Source organism: Pecten maximus, chromosome 8, assembly GCF_902652985.1.
Source record: "Pecten maximus chromosome 8, xPecMax1.1, whole genome shotgun sequence".
Classification (NCBI taxonomy): Eukaryota; Metazoa; Mollusca; class Bivalvia; order Pectinida; family Pectinidae; genus Pecten; species Pecten maximus.
The window spans coordinates 29,197,992-29,219,837 of record NC_047022.1 but is presented as its reverse complement, the minus strand read 5'-3'; the positions used below and the strand labels follow the sequence as shown (position 1 = coordinate 29,219,837).

General features: G+C 36.8%; 2 protein-coding genes across 2 annotated transcripts in view; both read right to left on the bottom strand.

Moving 5' to 3' along the window:
- The window catches only part of LOC117333548 (polycystic kidney disease protein 1-like 2), a 28,839-nt gene extending 13,680 nt beyond the window's left edge, over window positions 1–15,159 (bottom strand). Inside the window, exons 1-12 of the mRNA XM_033892883.1 lie at window positions 15,041–15,159; window positions 13,998–14,234; window positions 13,074–13,208; window positions 12,405–12,762; window positions 11,218–11,787; window positions 10,835–10,938; window positions 9,584–9,823; window positions 8,793–8,963; window positions 8,098–8,252; window positions 6,923–7,544; window positions 6,470–6,626; window positions 5,898–6,124 (exon numbers count right to left, since the gene is read on the bottom strand). Of these exons, the coding sequence (XP_033748774.1) occupies window positions 5,898–6,124; window positions 6,470–6,626; window positions 6,923–7,544; window positions 8,098–8,252; window positions 8,793–8,963; window positions 9,584–9,823; window positions 10,835–10,938; window positions 11,218–11,787; window positions 12,405–12,762; window positions 13,074–13,208; window positions 13,998–14,129 (2,871 nt within the window). The 5' untranslated portion in view covers window positions 14,130–14,234; window positions 15,041–15,159. The remainder of the gene's footprint in view (window positions 1–5,897; window positions 6,125–6,469; window positions 6,627–6,922; window positions 7,545–8,097; window positions 8,253–8,792; window positions 8,964–9,583; window positions 9,824–10,834; window positions 10,939–11,217; window positions 11,788–12,404; window positions 12,763–13,073; window positions 13,209–13,997; window positions 14,235–15,040) is intronic.
- Window positions 15,160–16,213: 1,054 nt separating this feature from the next.
- Window positions 16,214–21,043, bottom strand: LOC117332251. Its single transcript, XM_033891136.1, has 4 exons — window positions 21,029–21,043; window positions 19,909–19,969; window positions 17,357–17,496; window positions 16,214–16,366 (listed from the first exon to the last, which is right to left on the bottom strand). Exons 1-4 carry the CDS (start codon window positions 21,041–21,043, stop codon window positions 16,268–16,270), a joined length of 315 nt encoding a protein of 104 aa, XP_033747027.1. The 3' UTR covers window positions 16,214–16,267.
- Between the last annotated feature and the right edge of the window lie 803 nt (window positions 21,044–21,846).

Sequence of the window (21,846 nt, the reverse complement as noted above, 5' to 3'; positions counted from 1 at the left end):
GATACTCGCCATAATGAGTCTCATCTCATCCGAGCACAAGAAGTACCAAAGATACCTCAAGTCTCAGGAGAAGATCCTCCACTAAAGGGAGTTGTATCATTTCGAGATGGCGGTTTGAGGTACAGTGCCTTTCAAATGATGAAGAGGTCACAGATAGTGTGCTGTCCCAGACTGTCCGTAGGTCTCTGTCGGGCACTGCACGTCGAATGATGATGTCATTAGGGGAGAACCCAGCACTCACTCTCATACTCTATAAGCTAGACCATCTTTTTGGAGATGTGAGTACTAACGGCATGATCATGCAAGAATTTTTTTAATTCATATCAAAAGTCTGAAGAGTCGGTCACAGATTTTGGCTGCAGGCTTGAGACCATGCCGTATGTCGCCGTGGAACATGGATATTTAGATCCATACTCAAAGAATGAGCTGTTGCGCCACAAATTTTGGACCTCCCTATCCTCTGATAGACTTAAAAGTCAGACGATACGATTAGGGATTTTGACCAACTCCTTTCAGAGATTAGGAGAGTTGATAAAGAAATCAACATGGGGAATACAGGATCAGCTACGGCTGGTATGCCTGCTCCAATCTCTAAGGGTCGGTGAAGGCCAAGCATCGATCTATTCAGGCAGGGTCAGATTTAGAGAAAAGGTTTAGTGCCCTTGAGGAAGATATGGATACTAAAATGGATGAAGTATTGAAAAAGCTAGAAGCTTTGGGGAATAGTAGTTCTTCCAATGGAAAGGTTGGGAAAGGAAACAAGGTCACTTCAATAAGTCAAAAGGTCAAAATCAAGGTCAAAATCAAGGTCAAAGTCAAGGTCAAAGTAAGGGTCAGGATAAGAAGAACCCAAAAGAGTAGAGGTTGCTACTGATGGCCATGTGGTAACCTGTGGTAGTAGTTATGATTGGTCCAAATCAAAATATCTGGGCTATATTGAGTGCATGTGCACTGTACCCTTTTGTAGGGATGTAGTATTTCCCATTCCAGTGTTAGTGGTTCCAGATACCATGTATAACGGGGATTGTCCTGTTATAGTAGGAACCAACATTATACGGCAGTGTACGGACCTGGCAGATGCAAATGGCTGTCATGGAATTCCATCAGAATGGCAGATAGCGATTGCTATCATCCCCTGTGATCAGTTCATCGTAAAGTCAATCAACAAGAAGGCTATCAAGGTTCAGCCTTTCGAGTCTATTCTTGTTGATGGCTTGGTAAGGGGATTTAATCCCGACACAAAACATGTTGTCACTGAAAACTTGAGTGAGGACAACAATGATTACACTGTTTGTCCTAGGGTGGTAAAGGTAAATAACACATCAAGTGTTATGAGGGTCAATAATAAAATCTGTAATGTAACTGCCAAGGCAATATCCATTAGACCCAAATCAAATTTGCGTCAGATGCAGGGGGTACAGATTGTTGACAACCTAGCATCAGATGTACACAGTATGGTTCCTCAGTCAGAACCTGAGGAATTGGGTTGTATCATAGATAGGGGCAACCTGACTAAAGATCAGTTAACCGAGGTTAGCCAGACCCTCAGTAACTGGAGTCATGTGTTCTCCAAGGACCCTAGTGATTTAGGGAGTACACACTTGACACAACACAAAAACCACATGTTAAGGATATGTTGGATATAGGTGTGATGAGGGAGTCAAAGGGTCCATTTTCCTCAAACCTAGTTCTGGTGAGAAAGAAGGGTGTTTCGCTTAGGTTTTGTATTGACTACAGGATGCTTAACAGTCGGACAAAGAAGGATGCTTATATGCTTCCTAGTTTCGATGATGTTATTGATACCCTTATCGGATCAAAGTTTTTTCTCAAAACTAGGTCAGGCTACTGGCACGTGGAAATGGCGGAGGAGGATAAGCATAAGACTGCCTTCTCGTTGGGTAATCTAGGTCCTTGAATGCAATAGAATGGGATTTGGACTCACCAATGCCCCTGCAACATTTCAGAAGTTAATGGGGAAATGTATGGGTGATTTAAACCTCCGTGAGTTTACATAGACGACATACTCATCTTTTTCAGAACTTTTGATGAACACTTGAGAAGGTTGCAATAAGTTTTTGCTAGACTAGAGGAGCATGGCCTCAAGTTAAAACCCTCCAAGTGTGAGTTATCCAAGACCTCGGTGTCATACCTCGGACATATAATGTCAGAGGAGGGTACCCAGCTATATCAAGGAGCTCCGACAGTTCCTGGGGTTTGTTGGATATTATAAAAGGTTTGTAAAGGACTACTCTAAGATAGTTCAACCTCTCATTGCCTTATTGAAAGGTCATGACACTACTAAGAGGGCCAAGCAAAACCTTCACAAAAAGATAACAGTCCCAGCCATATGGACATGGGGAGAGGAACAGCAGAATGCCTTTCACTCGACCAAAGAGAAAATGGTTAGTCCACTAGATTACTCTCAGCCATTTGTGGTACACACAGAAGCCTGTGGATCCGGTTTGGGTGCTGTTTTATATCAAATTCAACAGGGCCAAAAAGTTGTCATATCGTACGCAAGCCGTGGGCTTAGGCCTAACGAGAAGAATTATCCTGCTCATCAGCTGGAATTCTTGGCTCTGAAATGGGCGGTCACTGACAAGTTCCATGACTACCTCTATGGTACGTCCTTCGAAGTGATCACAGACAACAACCCTTTAACTTATGTCCTTTCGACCGCTAAGTTAGATGCCACGAGCCATCGCTGGGTAGCTGCATTGGCTGTGTACGATTTCACGATATCATACAGGGCGGGGCGATTGAATATGGATGCAGATAGTCTTTCCCGTCAACCTCAGTTATTCTCAGACGCAGTAAAAGCGATATGTACGTCAGCCATGGTTTCAGTACCATTGATTGCTTCTGTGTCAGAGGAGACTCCGCCTCCTTCGGCCGGGGAGGATGCAGGCTCAGGCACAGAGTAAGGTCAGATATATTGGGCATTGGAGCAAAGGAAAGATCCTGCTCTAGCTAGTGTTTTGTTCAGTAGCGACCTTTTCCCACGGGAAGAAGCGGTAAAGAATGAGTCTGCTGAGGTACGTAAGTATTTTAAGGAGCGACGACACATTTCTTTGCACCAGGGTGTTCTTTGCAGGACAGCTACGTTAGACAATACACAGGTCAGGCAACTTTTGGTACCGAAAGCTTACCGGGCCCAAGCCTTGAAGGGTGTCCATGATGATGTTGGCCATCAAGGGCAAGATAGGACGCTTTGGCTGGCGCGACACCGATTTTACTGGCCTGGGTTAGAGAAAGATGTGATATCTAAAATAGAACAGTGTGGGCGATGTGTCCGGAGCAAAACTCCTGTGAGACGAGCTGTCGGCTTAGTGCCAATCCTCACAACAGGACCATTAGAGTTGGTTTGTATTGATTTCCTGTGTTTAGAGAAACCAAAAGGTGGCTATGAGAATATCTTGGTTATCGTTGACCATTTCACACGATACGCTCAAGCGGTGCCATGTCGTAATCAGTCCGCCTACACCACATCCAAGGCCTTGTATGAGAATTCCATAGTCCATTATGGTTTTCCCGAGAAGTTTCACAACGACCAATGTCGTAACTTCGAGAGTAAGCTTATTAAGAAACTATATAAGCTCGCTGGAGTCAAGAAAAACCGAACCACTCCTTATCACCCTATGGGGAATGGTTCCGCAGAGACTCTCCTGGATATGTTAGCTACACTGGCAGAAGACAAAAAGGCAGACAGGAAATCATATGTCTCCTCGATGGTCCATGCCTACAACGCTACAAAAAGCGACTCTCCTGGATATTCTCCCCACTTTCTGATGTTTGGGTGGCACCCTAGGCTTGCCATAGATGCCTTTCTAGGCATTGGTCATGGTATCGATGGGGTAACCGGCCATGACTCATATGTCAACAAACTCGGAAAGAAGCTAGAGTATGCATACCAAGCTGCATCTAGGGAAGCTGGTCATAAGTCTGACCAAAACAACGCTAGGTATGATACTAAGGTCAGGGATTGTACCATAGAGGTAGGGGACAGAGTGCTAGTTAGAAAGGTAGGTTTCGAGGAGAAACAGAAACTAGCAGACAGATGGGAGCATGATCCATATAGGGTGATCTGTGTCACCAACTCCGAGATACCCATCTATAAGGTGCGGTGCGAAAAGGGGCCTGGGCCTCTACGCACTCTGCATCGGAATATGTTGTTGCCATTCATAATATTACCCACTGATGAACTGGGGGAACAGGTGAGCTGCAAAGCTCCCAGAGTTCCGTCAACCCGGTCGAGGAATAATGTAGAATCTGATAGCAACACTGACTCTGATTCTGACTCGAGTAGTTCACAGGACAGTGCGGGTGGGCAACACTATGTTATTCCACAAAGACGAAGACCAGAGTTACTTCCCTTTACTATTAGCACAGGGGAAGTTTCAACGGGCTTAGATCCCAGCAGCTCAAGGTCAGTATATCCAGAAACAGTGGGTACGTCCAGATTAAACACTGCGGTAACCCCTACCACAACCAATGGGGAAAGTCGTTGATCTGGACACAGTACCCGCGAAAGCATAATAACAAGTCCGGGAAGGGGAGTCCGCACGGAGAGAATCCGTAACCCCCCCCCCCCCCCCCCGACAGATACGGAAGATAACGTCACAACTTGTGAGACACAGACCCGATACCGATCAGGTGTTGTCTGATCTTACGATTATTTCATTTTTAATATGGACACCGAGATTTGTATTTTAAATGTATTATGTTCATGTGCAATGCACTTTAGTATAACTACTACCCAGATTAATCCCGAATACAGGGTAATGACTGGAAACTTGACGCAAGTAAAGTGTATATGGATATGCGTTTTTTTTTCAAAAACATGTTTCAGAGAAGTGGTCTCTGAATGTGATACTATATTCTATGTATTTTAGAGCAGAATTTTCTCATTTACATTTCTTTACCCAATAGTCAAACGTGAATGTTTCAATTCCAGATGATTGCATGGCTATATGTATACATAGATACTATGTTGTAATGTACATATTGGTTTGATTTTCTATGCAGGTAGTTTTTAGCGTGATCCGGCGACAGTGCAGAGGTGTCCGAGTCACAGGCCGATTGTAGTTATAATGGTAATTGATATTTAAGTAAATGTTGGACACATTTTCCCCAAGAGGGGGAGTATATAACCCGTGTTCGTTGTGTGTATGTTAAATTTTATATACACATGTACAGTATTTAGAAGTAGGACGGGTATAGTACCCGTAATTAGTAGTTGTCTTGTGATTACGTCACTGTTACATGTGCTGTCCACGTTTTGTATGTATATAATTATGTAACATGACATCTGACATTAACGGCTCACTGACCATCACACTCCTGTATGCGACCTTTTGTGCCCTTTGCAGGGGTACAGGATAATATATATCCGACTCTAGGTCTAATCAAGGAGCTGTTTCTCTGAACGTGCTCTCACGAGCACGATCCTATTTAGAGTGATAGGACGAGTAGTGGCGGCGTTAGTTGGGAAATAAATTGGCGGGAGAGTCCGTGGGTCGCATGCAGGAGTGTGGTGGTCAGTGAGCCGTCAATGTCAGAGGTCATGTCACATATATACATACATGACATGGACAGCACATATAACAGTGACGTAATCACAAGACAAACACTAATCACAGGTATTATACCCGTCCTACTTCTAAATACTATACATGTGTACATGTATGTAACATACACATACCGAACACGGGTTACATATATAACATCTATGTAAGTATAAGTTTCGGAATGGGTATATTATGAAAATATGAGAATATATTTCCACTGTCTGTTTGAGAAATATACAACAAAGTGGAATGCGGTCTTTGACTTTGGTAATGTAATAGTAAATAAGAACCCTCCTGGTAAGGAAAATATGGCATCATACATATACATACTTTCTGAGTAGGGCTGAGAAGATTTTCCAAAGCTCTGTTTTGTAGAAATGACGTCCAGACGGAATTATGGGCGCAGATAATTGCCAAAACCAATATATAACATGATTTGATCCATAGCGATCTGAATAGGGTTAGTAGTTTTCCATCCAGTAAAATATTTCTATGTAACCTTTCTTGTCTTTTTCTGTCAGTGATGTCCATAAGTAACTGATCAGCAGTAAATTGGTCTGAAACGATAAGTCGTACATCGGAATTAATAATGATGATTTCGATTCATGTACACCTCTACAAAATGAAATGTATGTATTGGTAATATAGCAAAGTGGCACTGCTATAACGGTACTTGTTTAAGTGACCTTGAAATTTCATAAATCATATATCTTCGTTTGACGAGATACTTATCAATAGGAGAAATGCTATTGAAATTTAGGAACACATTTCAAATAGGAAATATCAAAGCTCAGTTTAAACAAAGGCTAGACTAGATCTCCTGATTCGTAACTAATATTTCTTCAAAATAAACCACAGGCTTTTTTGGCAGAAATCAAAAGTGTTTGGAAAAAAATGCTTACCATTATTTATGTTTTTGAGATTGTTTTTTTCGCCCGATTGATCGTCTATAGAATAGTCTATAGCATGGGATTTCATTTGTACAGTTGCCATCTCTTCCATGTCGCGCTTAGCATACTTCTTACAAAGAAATGCTATCATAAGCGTCAGAAACACAACCTGTAAAATACACGAAAATACAAAAATTAATGTAATTGAATTAACCGCCTAGTAAATCGTTAATGTCACATCCGTGATGATTTAAAAACATATGTAGTGTGGTTAAGCGAGAGGTATTCAAACAAAAAATAATCGTATTTTACTTATTCGTGAAGAAAGATATGTATCCACATCTGTATAAAAAAATCACTCATCAAATCAAAGTAATAGTGATAATTCTTCTTATTTTCATTTTTTCTCTTTTTTTGACAAATACGAAAGGTGAAAATGGCGTAATAGGAGAATTCGTTACAAACCTTTAATGGTTCTAGGAACATAACACCCTGGAGAGTTCCCATGGAGAATGACATCAGCCAATCGACAGTCGTCTCTGGTCCCCACTGTAAACTGTAGAAGAATGTAAATGTTGCACCAGCAATAATACACATCACAGCGACAACATAACCGACGATCACGCTCCACCAGGGCAGATAACCGTCATTTACTATCTTTGTGGTAATAAGTTCGGTCTTTCGGCGACGATTCCGGAATGTCCAAGCCATTAAAAATCCGGGAATAATTGTGATCACGCTTGACATCAGGCCAACGTAAATTTGCTTATAGTTCAGATGGAAAGGACCCAAATGTATTCCATACGTCTGGACTCCGTTTGATGTTCTGTACCACATAGCATTTGCTAACATAGACAAAAATAGCATTGCGAATATTGAAACACATCGTTGTACCCTTGTGAATCTGCTTTGAGACGGTCGACTGAATAACGACAAAAACAGAAAGTCGTCAAATAGATTAAATCTAGTGTTGCTGCCAAACAAGACACTTCCTTCTGTTAATTCACTTCGAGCTGTACACAGTTTTCGACTTGTTTTACGATCACCTCTAACTGGTGACAGCCATTTCCCACAAAGGAATATGTTTCTGTAAAGCAAAATTAGTAATACTTTACTGCAACGTAATTTCAAACAAAACCGAATGTCTTCTGTACAGGTGATTGAAGTCGAATACAATAATACAGTAAGTATATGCCAGATGATCAATACGAAATAAAATGTAACCCTGGTAATTGCTAGCCGCGGTATACCGCTCGGCTAGAGAGATCATCTCTTTACCCCTATCGGCTGAGAATAGGTCTAGTTAGCCAGAGATCCCTGGTTCTGTCCCTAGCGGAGGGAGTGATATAATTGAATTAATCATATGCTCATTTACAAACACATTACATGACGCGGTTGTATACTCTGAGCCGGTGCTATTTTTGATAATAATTTAAACATGAGATGCAGGATAACGTGGTTTATATGATTTAGCTCATTATACTTTATATGCTAATAAAAATAAACTCCCTATTTATCAGTCCATTCCAATTTACTGATATGATACCAATTTGTAAAACAGTGGAAACGCTTAGTAGTTAAACAAACACCAAATTCTGACAACTATTGCACTACTAGCATCTTCAACAAGGTTCGCCTACTTTTCATTGTTAAAGCTGTCATAAACTAGGAGTTTTTCTAGGAACCATCCAGGTGAATCGCCATTTCCCTCGTATCCAATTTCTATCTGACATAGTGTTCCTAGATTTCTACTAGTCGTCAGCAGAAAATTCCGCAGTGTCCAGCGCGGAAACATCTGTAAAAGCATGACGTTAAATGGCAACTATCCTTCCAACGAAACATTCCGGGTTAATTGATCCATGTTCTTATGTAATGAAAATAATTCAGCACATCTATAGGAATCACCAGGATAGCAAGTGGTTAACGGTATCAAATAAGTTGTTTCTTTATTTTCGTTTCTACTATATATTGAAACAAAATTAGTATTTCTAAAATGAATAAAACAACCAACATGAATCTATGCAGAAAATATCAAACTCATTGTGAACATCTTAATTCACCGATGATATCGTTCAATGATGTTACATGCATCTCAACAATGAAAGTCAGGACGGATTGATACACCCAATCACATATTTTCTTTACATGAAACGGTATATAACCTTGAATATCTTTTAGCCACTGTTTATACAATACAATATTACTCGCGATATAAATTACAAATGCGTAAGTGCTTCGGTAAAAAATAATTTCATAGCACAATATCAGTTGCATAAATACTGAAAGATAGTGTGGAACATTTTATCAACATACAAACAGTATGAATACGACTTACCCCCCTTTTCATATCAGATAATAGTCGTATGGAGGTGGCACCTCGCGACCCTTTGAGAATGACATAGGGTGTAGAGGAGAGTTGTCGGCTGGACCAGAACCCCGTGTAGAACGACAGAAAGTAGGAATACTTATCACTAGAGGCGTTGTCCGTAAGTGGCTGGTAGTCCCACTGTTATGAGACACATAATACTGTCTTATGACATTTTATATGATTACATTCTCAAAATGAGTTGACATAAAAAAGGAGAACCAATCATCAATCAGCTTTTTGAAATCGCAAGCCTAAATTACAGAACTTGAAAGCAATAATTCCTTGTAGAAGTTTCAGAATATATGCTCAACACATGCAACAACACTTCCCCATTATAGATACTAATACCACTTATGGGAAAACATTGCTACCAGGATTGGGTAAAATTTAATTTGCACAATTGAATTTTCAAAAAAAAATATCGAATAAACTACATGCATGCATTAAAATATCGTGTTTGTTGTTAACGCAACATTAATTCTAACTCAAATTTAATAAGAGAGACGGTAAAAATTTACAAGGATATAGATTTGCATGGAGGCCATTGAAAAAGAACGAGGAGAATAAGACCAAACGTTCCAGAAGAGGACACGTCTTCTCTTCATCGACGACACCCGCGATGTTAAATTGTTATTTCAGCGTCATTATCTCTAAAAATGATAACTAGGTTGTTGGAATCGGAGTCATTTTGGATTTAAAGTACATGAACAATATTATCTCCATTGTCTTTGTACCGTGAGATTATGATACATACGTACCGCAATACAATCCTTCTTATCGTAGCGTCGTAGGATAACTATCAACAAAACCAGTACAACTAGACAGGTTATGTTGACAGCAAGAACATACGGGGTATCAGCAACCTTATCAGCAAAATCCACGAACAGTTCGTCGAAGTTGATCAGATCTGGAGGGACAATGAAAACATTCGATCCAAACGTACCAAGGAAATTACTCTGAAAAGTGACCGTTGCTGTATCCATGGAAATATCCTTCATCTGAAAAACACCAGTACTAGTATCACAATAACATCTATGAGAAGGCTTCATTTCAACACTATACAATCAAATTAATTTAAAAGGAAAGTGTTTCTCGTTCGATATCAATACTTTGTAGATAATCTCTATTCCATCGATGCACTAGCGATAACTTTTAATTTTCTAAATTCTAAAATTGAAATTTGTTCGTCATATAGCAGTGCATATTCCCCAGGAAATACGACCTCTAATGGCATAAGTCCCATTTTCAACATTTCATATTTGACAACACTGTGATAAAAGGATAGGATCGCGATATTTACTGCTATCACGTGATAGTGATATTCACTGTCATAACAAAAACTACAAATAGAAGCAATGATTATTTCAATCCCCCCCCGCCCTTTCCCCCCTTATATGTTAAATCAAATATTTTAGCAAGAAAACCTCGGCACTAGAAGAGATAAAGATCAATGATTTTGCTAGGACTGCAATATCATTTAATATACAAGAAAATGAATCTGATGAATCCTTTTTTCTCCAACGTTATATGATGGACACATGTTCTTATGATGTGGTAAAATTACCATTGATAACAGATGACATGCAGGGTGTTGGCGGTTTTATATAGAAAGCACTCATTATATACAAGAATGCCATGGAAGTGCGTGTGTCACATGTAAAGAAGATTAGGCGATTTGAAACAAATTTTAGTTGGATCGACACAAGGTAACTTGAAATTTTCTGCTTTAGTTAAAATGACCATGACCGTTGACCTTCAGACCTAAAAAACAATCCCAAGCAAGCAATTGTTATAAGGAAGATCTGCATGAAGCTTGAATTCGGTCGGCCAAAGGGTATTTGAGTTATCCCACGGAAACCTCTGTGCGAACAACAACGTCGCCGCAGCCGCCACCACCGACACTGACTACGACGACGACGACGACGACGACGACGACGATGATGACGACGCCTGTTTTTTTTTACATGAAACACAACAAATATATATTACGCACGGATTATCGAGGTTACCTTGATGTCCTTCGATCTCTCCCACCTATTTGTTATGTCGTCAAGGACCAATGCTGATACACGTCCGAATCGCATTTTATTATAAACTCTCGTTGATAAATTGCCTAAAACGAAATGAAATATATAAGCATGACAGACGAATCTTACAAGTAAGATATCAATGAAAAAAAGATACATACCGTCAAATGTTCAAAACTTTTAATATAAATGTGTACCATAAAGGTTGGGTTTAACTTAACTTAAGACGTTAAGATGCATATACAGTTTGCATGAATCGATTTCGATAGATTTCCATTATAGCATCATCGTATAATATGTATAGCAAAATTTAACAAGCAAAGATTTACACAAGAATAAAGATATAAATATGGCAGACTACTTACCGTAACAAACACTGCCCATAAGCTGAACCAATGACGATGTGGGGATTGCTATACTTGCATTTCTGCCTAACGTATAGACATGCCATTCCGGTGCACTGTTCACTACAGTATGGATGTTAAATATGGACTCTGAATGAGCCCCATATTCCACCCCAATAATACTGACGTGAAGATTACGGAGTCCATCAACCTCAACATTCACATTATCCATTTTGTCGTTCACATTGAAATTGCCATCAGTTAATAAAACTACATACTGTCTTTTTGACCAATTAGCATAATTCAATAAATATGACCTCATACTGTTCAGTGCCCAATCGAGATTAGCGTCGTCAACACCGGTCGTTGATATTCCTGCCGATTGATAGTGTGTACTGACTTCTGATGAGCTGTTAACATGGTCATCAAATGTGAAAACTGTCTGCATAGACGTCCCAAATACATGGAGTGTAAAGTCAAGATCGAGGAGGCTAATCATTCCCCTAACGAACGCAATGGCGATATTTAAATCGTTGCTAGTCACTTTATTGGACAGAACAATAAGGAATGACATCTGGCCATACATACACTCTGCAAAAGACAAAACAAATTTGCTTACATTTAAAATGTTTTCATGATCATACTTCTAAATCATGATTGCGCTATTTGTCGTTTATGCATACCATAATGGTTTCGTATCTAATCGATAATCTTTGTCTACGAAAGATATTTTGGGTGCGCCAATTCAACATTGCGCTAATCTGTTAGCTAAAATAAAAACATTATGGTCTGGTTCATGGTATATTAACGATGCATCTTCACGTTGAATGCCACATATGTTGTTATACGATCACATGCAGGGAACTCGCCGATATCGTTGTGGCAAGGAGATGTACAAGCTGATTACAGGAAATTTGAAAAATATAAACTGTGGGTAAATGCAAGTAATATTCTAGCTAATGGTGGCATTACACTTAAATAAACATTGACATTGCTAATAACTACATGTAGCAAAAGGCTCTACCGGGCCATGTGGAATATAATATAAATGAAATATACATTCCTTACTTGAATCAACTATAAAAGGTATAAGACATACTTCGTCTATTCAATGTGATGTCCTTACTTTATCAAATAAAGCCTTCAAGTAATATATGTCAACCACAATAACGTTACATTAAATCATTTATATTACAGAAACATCTCACCTTCACATTTGAAGAACATATCTAATGAAGCCATATCTCCTATGTCTGGCGGTAAGAAAACGATTCTCAAAGATTGGTTACGGTAGCTTATTTTTAGATTCGATGGTTGCTTTAATGTTGTTATTTTAGACCCTGCCTCAAGTTGGAGCTCGAGAAGGAGATCTTGGTCACTCTCTGCGCTTGCATTAAATCCGGTGACATTACACGGGGCTATGCTTTTAATATCGACGTTCATTAAGGCGCCGTCCATATTGTTGTAGAATGTAGCATTGAGAGCAAAATCATCATTTGTGGTGTCGTTAACTATGTCTGTCCAATACGACTTGTCATTCAAAACATCTCCATCATCAACAACCATCTTTATAAAATCAAGCAAATGTCATATTAACGTTTTCTCAATACGAAAAAAACATAAACCTACCGAATACACGTATAAATGTAAATGTTGCTTTGTTAACAAAAGAAATATTAGATTTTGTTTAAGTTCTTTTCCAGGAAAAACATAAATGCAAGTTCAGTAGTGTACTAAGTATACAACTGATAAAGATGTTCGCTACGGTAATTTATAGTGATACTGAACTATACTTCTTTACTTATGTTTCGAAAACTGAATATACAAAACACAACGCATTTGATCATGGCATAGTGGGGACACAAAACAGAGGTTACCTGTAGTTGGTCTTCTTGACTGTACAGGTCCACAAACTCGCCATCTTTATCCCGGATGATAATACGAGTTGTACCCGAGTTTATCGTTTGCCGGTTGTCAACATACATGTACTTGTTTTCAGGGTACGTTATAACCTAAATAAAACAAAGGGGTATTATTAGGAACCCCCTTAATAGCCATTGTTTCATCAATAAACATGGATGTTGTTAGGAATACCTTTCAGTGGGAACTATTTCTTCGGTACAAATGGGTAATTATAGAGTATCCCATTGCATTTGCGATTTGATGGGTAGTGCTATAAATTCCTCCTCAATGCTGTTTACTCTGTGAAATGAGTTTTGTTAAGAGTTCCTCTCAATATGTTGTTTTCAATGTACATTTATCATGTATTATATACTTACTGATTTTTTCGTCAACCAAACCTCATAGTACTATATTTACATTTGCTCCGCATTTCCCCCATTGACACAATGCTAAGAGGCAGTTGCCACCATACGCCTATAACACCCAGTGCCTCAGGCTATAACACCCAGTGGGTCATGTGACATTAAAAGAGGCGGGATGTTTTTGTGTTGGTTTAGCTTTTTTCAAAGTTGACGAAAATGGTAAGACAATGTAAATATAAGTATTGAACAGTGGTTTTAATGTTATAGTCGATAACGGGTTCCCATGCCATTTGCCCACCATACATCTTGCTGCCATATCGACTATAACAACATTAAACCCACTGTTCATTGCTTAAATGGCGGTGGCAAAATATACGTTTAGAAGTTTTACATTTCAAACTTATTATCTAACGCATTTTCTATAGAAATTAAAATATAAATACGGCTAGCATGTGAAATAAATATAATTTCTTATCAATACTATGAGTATCATGACACACAGAATATTTTGTTAAATACAATATTTAATATTCTTACATATAGATAGAGTTCCCTGTCTATGTACTCGTTAGTATCCGGTATGTAGCTAGGGACGTCTAGTGTACTACTGTATTTGGTAACACTGTCCGATATATTGGCGCCCGTGTTCCTGACTGCAGCCAACACCATAGTTCCTTTGCGGATCTCAATCTGTGTTAGGTTACTTTGTTCGCTGATAAATAAATCCAGGAATCGCAAAAGTCTCTCCTCTGTGGCATTTATCCGTTTCTGGGACTTGAAAAAATGACATATTCCTTAAGTGCACAAATGAATTTAAGCACAAACATAATGTACTGTTTGCCTACAAAACGAACACATGCTTTAGACTAATAAGATTCCAAAAAGTGAGTTATACTGGTAGCGTATAACATATAACTGGTAAATACTTGGTGCAACTGTTATGGCGGCATTGTTTTGAATTGCTGATGAAACCATTGATATATTTGCAAATGTAATAAATTTTAAACAAACTGCCAGAATAACTTAGCATATTAAGCAATAGCAAATTTATCACATAGACTGAACAATCAAAGGAAATATCGAGAATAGATAAGTGTGCTTATTTTGGTATTTGAAAAAGCAACAAAAAAAAACAACAAATTTATCGCCTATTATCATTTCTCAAATTAGATACTTTAGTAAGTTTACCGATTAAACAAAAGAATCTGAATCATGTTCTTGAAATTTAATGTACTATGATTGGCTATGAAACATTAGAATGTTCAGTCAAAACGGTTTACTCTAGCATACAATTTATGATCATCAAGGGCGTCGCTGTTGATAGATTGTATATCGCATATTTCTATTTGGTATTCGCCTTCGATATCATCGCTAGGATGAACGAAGAAAATATTGTTTTATTTCAGTCAACTGTATTATTTCAAGAAATAAAGTTGTGAAAATACCAGAAGGAAAAATCGTTTTGTCCAATTTGTATTTCGTACGGGAACGATATTAAACAAATAAAATATGCTGAGCTGACAGACGAAAGACAATGACAATTGTTTATACCAAACAAGCATAATCAATTAATAGATTACCGTTGCGCTGTCATAAATACAGTTGGTAGATGACTCAGCGGTGCATGTGAGATTTCCGATTGCTGACAGGATCGTGTCTGATAGTGAAACAAGCTCTGTCGGAATTGAACAATAGAGACATTGAGTATTTAGTTCGGATATATCCTATGTCGACTCGTCACATTGATACTAGGATCAAAGCGATGGAAATTGGAGATGAAAATTGTAAATACAAAAGTTCCTTAAAACTGTTAACAAGAACATTAAGGTGTGCGTGTCAAGTTACCCAATAGTTTAATTAGATTATCAATTGTTTTAATATTATATCATTCCCAACGAGCATGAAATGAAAAGCGTGTAAATATCCTGAGCCGGTGCCACTACTCATAATAATTTAGACGTGGTGTAATAGGAAAACAGGGCAATAGTATAGGGCCAAAATTCTGCGCTTATCACCCCGTTAATAAAAAGACTTCGTCTTCAACAGCATTTGTTTTAATATCAATTAATTATACACATATATTTAAGTCCATATGTTTGTTACAAAGAATCATTGCCACACTGTTTCACGCGTCGGTACACTAAGTACAGTAAGTTTTGTTTATGTGAAAATGCATTTCGTCCTTGTTACTAAAGCACAGACAGTCTGGCCGTTCATCTTTTTCTCCCTTTATTGTGTGTAAGGGAGCAATCGTATGGAAAGTGGGGACAACTGGCTATAACAACCCCTCAATTAAGTAGGTGAATCGTTTAGAATAAGAAACCAGCTGTGTCATATAAACTATACATTTGGCTAAATGAATTGAGATAATGATTGACGAACAACCCCACTCCCCGTCAAATAAACAACTGTACAAGGCACGGTACTGCAATGTTTGTCAACTAGCTCCGACCGTGTGACGACTGAGACTATCGATTCAGTCCAGGTGATGTATTATAACAGGAAATATACCAGCTAATAAATATATGGTATTGTGTTGTTACAGGTACAAATAATGTCCTTTTGTCGTTCTATTAACGTGACGTTAGTTGTAAATTATTCCAGGCATCTGGTGTTTATCGATGAAAAGCAAATACCTTTTTAAAATGCCAAATTATGTGTAACCATAGTACACATGAACGTATTTATCATTCTTCAAACATAAGTAAATCATTCTCTTTACACTGTAACACAACGACGCAATAATCCAGTACACAGAGATATCAGAATGTCCTCTATTTTTCACACTTATATGGATATTACATATCTTACTTACCATCCGCTATTGTAAGTAATACAGTCGTTGCCACTGGTGGATTGTACTTATATTTCAGTATAATGTTATCCACCATCACACCGACCTCTATCTACACATGAACATAAAAACCAGGATTAAGATTGAGGGAATGCACCTACCTTTATCTACACATGGACATAAAAATAAGAATTAAGATCGAGGGAATACATCCAGCTCCATCTAAACATGAACATAAAAATCAGGATTAAGATTGAGGGAATATATCCAGCTCCATCTAAACATGAACATAATAATCAAGATTAAGATTGAGGGAATAGACCCACCTCTAACTACACAGGAACATAAAAACAAGGATTAAAATTGAGGGAATACACCCATCTCTATCTACACAGGAACATAGAAATCAGGATTAAGATTGAGGGAATACACCCACCTCTATCTACACAGGAACATAGAAATAAGGATTAAGATTGAGCGAAGACACCCACATCTATCTACACAGGAGCATAAAAATCAGGATTAAGATTGAGCGAATACATCCTAAGCATCAAGTTAAGGTAAATTATCTCTATCATTTAAATTCAAATTAAGTAATCATTTTGAAATCATATGTGGTTCGTTGTACATGACATTTGAAAAATATATTGTCACCATACAATAAACAGATTTTAGAAACAACGTATAATACTGTAGTCATGTCCAAAATGAAAATATTTTCTTTTTGTTTTGCCTTTTGTTTTAAAAGTAATGAGTATTTTGCATTCATGTCTTCACATTGCGATACTCTTTTTTTGAAATAGTGTTTACATAAGGAGTAACGGTTTAACCTTTTCTGGTATTATTATATAGGATATTGTATTAATAAGTTCCCTCCAATTGTGCTTCAATCAGCGCATAATGTGCTGTTCGACTATTAACATGCTGTAAGTCTGTCATTTGCTTATTCGCACTATTCTAGAGCTAGGGATGCTGTAAGATAGATTTCTCTGTGTGGCTGCCTTTATTTACAAAATTTACAATTTTCTACATAAATACTAGACCGTAAGTTAGATATAGGATAAGGGTTAAGGTTATATTTCTGTTGTATTAACTAGTTTACCAATGATTCGTCAAAGTTGATATCGGACACACTGAGATCCATCTTGAGAATGTTTCTGGTGGTTTGTAAAGTTGTAATGGTCTCATTTTCCGATATCACATCCGAATTGAATATCGGAACGGACAATTGCAGCACATCAGCTGTAAACCAAATAATAAAAAAATAGAAATGAAAATAGAATATATAGACAAAAACAACAATACAACCTAGACAATACATTCACAGTGATATATCGCCTAGGTTTCCGGTATATAGTATCGACAGTATGCGGAGAACAAGCAATGACATAGGTCAAGAATAAACATAACAAAGATTATAAACTATCTATGTGCAAATATATTCTTGTGATGCAATATTTCTAAATTGAATTAATCTTTCAGACATTATGAAGGTAATATCACACTCTTTACATTTATTTTAAGTGGGATAAATAGAAGTTACAAAACGACTGGTTGTTGTTTATGGCATTTGTTTCATTCGAATTACTTATTTTCAAAGGTTACAAAAAATACACCATTAAAAAATTCTGCAAGAATAAATCAAACCCCTTTTTCTTGGTTTATGATTCGGGGCGTAAGGATATGATCTATAGATGACCTATAGTGATACACAGTGAATTCGTACTGACAATTTCAGAAATCTGTGAAATTTGTATTACAGGTCATAATATGATATTATCATCTTCAAACCATTAATTTGATAGGAATCAACATAAAAATATGTAATAGGGTGATTAATATTTCATGCTTCATATAATTTGTATGTATATATTTTATTGACTTGTGTTATTTATTTATTTGTGCCCATATCGTTCAGTGTGTGTGTAACAGAAGAGGTGTTTGTGTGTTATAGATTACAGGGAGTGATTCTTTGATGACTTACCTGTATTTCTATTTTTAGTTTACCTTACCTGTATAGTTATATTTGTATTTATATTATGACGTACATGTGATACGTTTTCATACTTTCCATTGATCTAAATAGTATAATAGCCTTTGGTCAGTTTGGCGGGAATCTCTTTGTAAGGAAAGTTAGTTCTCTACAGCCTGCCAAACTGATCAGAGCTACATATTTTGAGTCAGGACATTTTTGACAAAGGACTGAAAGACAGAGAATTTATAGGTAAGTTATGGTTTTAGTAAATTATTACTGTTTCAATTTTGTGTATCTAACTTGCTTACAGTGTAGATTTGCTGTGAACTTTATTAGTTTGGCATTTAAGTTAAAGTATTATCTTTATTCAAAATCTCCATTTTGAATTGCAACTTTGCATTATACAGAGTAGTATTTTTCAGTAATCTATATATATAGATTAGTGAGTAAAGGTTAAATTAATCCATTATATATGTGCAGATCTGCAGTATTATTAGAAAGACCTGGTTTTATGCATTTTTTAGATTATCATTAGAAGCATGGAGTACTGGTGATTTTGATATGAGGTTGAAACGGCTCTGTGCCATACACAGGTGAATACCTTTTTATTGTGTTATAATATTGAGCAACTTATTATGGGATTTTTGATTGATTGATGGGGCTTAACGTCCTTGTTCCGGTTATAACCGAGCCTAGGACACACTTATTATGGGAGAACTCAGTTTGTATATATATGTTATGATACAGATCTCTTTGTAGGTGATTTGTAATAGAGTAGATCTTTCGTCTCAAAGATCAGTTTCATGTTAAATGTATATGATCGATATTTAATGTAATTCAAATAAGATAGTTGTAAAGATAATTCTTACAAAGTCAATATCTCAGTAAAATGTAATCACATGTGTCCAGATAGTTTATATTTCGTGTTTAGCATAACTAGTGTGATTCGCGAGCTATCTCCCTTGATTTTATCTTGTAATGTATGTGCTTTGTGTAATTTTAGTCTTTTATGTTTGTTACAGAGTGTAGGTGTTTTAGCCTACTGTACTTTACGTCATGGTGTAATAAAGAAATCACGACAAAACAAATCATGTCCTAGTGGTCATTTGACATCCGCGGTTACAAATACATATTATAAGTGCAAAAGCATTTTCTGTGTGTGATTCTTTTCGCAACGGCGTGAATCGGTCTTCACGTATCAGCCGGTCAAAGTTCACCGTGTCAGCCAATCTAACCGCTTTTATAGTTTATTCAACTCGAGGTATAAATTGAATTTTATTCAACAATTGTAATGATTAATTGATGTAATTGACGTTAAATAATACCCATCAATTGAGATACAAAATAACAGTTTTCTGAATGTTTCTGAGATGTTCCCTAAGGTAAACATAGCCCCAAGACATTGTTACTTAAGCACTGAAAATGGAATTAGGTTTTATTTTTAATTAATTAATTTTAGTTTGACAGTTCCATTTTTCAAAACCGATGACAATGTAAACTCTATGTTGATTATCAGATACAGCCTTCTACTTTTGTTTAACTGTGGTTAAAGAACCGCAGACAATATCACTTGTTTAGGACAAGCTGCTACAACCACGTACACTATTGTTATATGTTTATACAGAGACGTCACAAACACACATTTCTTAAATATCATACCATCTATATGGGCTACTTACCAAAATCCCCAAGAACGGTCACGCCACCGTAGGTAGATAAGCACACAACAAGTATGATCCCCTTTAAAGAAAAATGTATGATTTTATTGATAAATATTTCATACACGACTAAGCTTTCATACAGAAATTGTTGTTGCTAAAATTCTAGAAATCACATTAATGTTGTAATAAAATGTATACCATAACAAATGTTATCTTCTTTTGTAAGAATTAAGGTATAACATCTATCTCTGGAGAGGCTTTGGCCCTTAAGTATACCAGCATATGGTAGAATCACTGCAAACAAAGTTATTGTGACATTTTGCAACGCTACCCATTTCAAAAATGAGCTCTAAACCATGAGAAATGTGGTGTGTTAATATATTTTAAGTTACCTTCCTTCCATAACTCTATTGAAGATTATCTTTAAAGAAAATGTTACCAAATGTTTCACAAAGTAACTAAGAAAACAAATGTAGATTGGTCACATAAATATTATTATTACCATTATCGACTACCAAACAAATTTCATTTTAACTAATGAAACACTTGACATAATGACGCGGAAAGATAAAATCCTTAAAAATACCACATTTGTCTATGGCAACTTCGAATCAGTCATATATTCTATACAGAAGAACAGATATGTATGAGAAATGTCTTATCGTTTCTATGCATTTGCTAAAAATAATTTCAATATATTGTCCGGTGTTGTCCTACAGAATTATACATATTGAACACATTTAACATTATCTTACACAATGCATCAGCCATATTACAAACTGTATTTCTTACAGATCTATGTTCCTGGCAGTCATGGCTGCAATGTTGATAAATAAAAGTTCAATCGGTATTTATAGTTGAATAATTTAACTATATAAGTATCGCGGCAGTGCCTGGCAAAGTAGAAGACTTTAAAATCAGCGACAGGGTTACTTCATGTCTATATTTTCCTGCAAATATGTGTCGATCAATTCTCAAATGAAGAAATAAAAAATATGAAATATCTCAAACTTATATATACATATATGAAACAATTCAAACAGTCGAATCTATTGCTTTTCTCTTCACTACTGATTTAATGGTTTATGCAATAAATTAGTTTATTCAAAAGATTGTATTAGGAGACAAGGTTACTTACCCGAAATCGCTCCATTATCATTCCTGAGTACAGTTGTAAGTACTCCAAAGCACGAAACTGCTTAATAATATAATCTTATGAATTCTGTAGACTTTACATGGGATAACTTATTCAATAATTCTATTCAGAATGCATGGGAAACAACCTCCTTATTCAAACAATTATATACCAGGCGAACCCCGAGCACTGTTCTATATATTGATTTACTGATTAAAGACCAAGTTCATACATCATTAGTTCTGTCAAATTGAGTAGAGACATTTGTCTCTTAGATTAATTATATACTTTTGGAAATGTGCGTTAATATATAATAAAATAAATAATGACAGTGGATAACTAGTTTGAGTGAACAGCTGACGTCAATCATTATTTACTGAGGATACAAAAAAGAAAGTTTTATCAAATACATAGATTGATCTGTTTAATACGAGTGCGCCAAATTACAACGATGTTTCTTAAAAAAATATTCGACAGCCATTCTTACATTAAATTTCTTGAACAATGCTATTTGAAACAAAAATTGTAAACTTGTATCCTAATATGTGTATCTCATTTGTAAAAAAAAAAAAAAAAAAAAAAACATTAGTCAATTCTTGCAATGTCTAGGAATGCTTTCTGTAAAGGTGGGGGGGGGGGGGAGGGGGGGTTCCAGCAATGTTAATTCCCCATAGGGGTCGGCCTAAAAACTTTTACACTTAAGAGACCACTCACCGATACAAGTAAATCGATGATGCACTTGAATTAACTAATTATGTAATTAAATCACTAAACTAGGAACAAAAATAATCACAAAACAGAAAAAAAACAATAATCAGGTT

Coding starts and splice junctions, on each gene's coding strand:
- LOC117332251 (XM_033891136.1), bottom strand. Junction 17,497..19,908: donor GACCGTTCTTGGGGATTTTG/GTAAGTAGCCCA, acceptor TTTGGTTTACAG/CTGATGTGCTGCAATTGTCC. Junction 16,367..17,356: donor TCAACTTTGACGAATCATTG/GTAAACTAGTTA, acceptor GTTCATGTGTAG/ATAGAGGTCGGTGTGATGGT.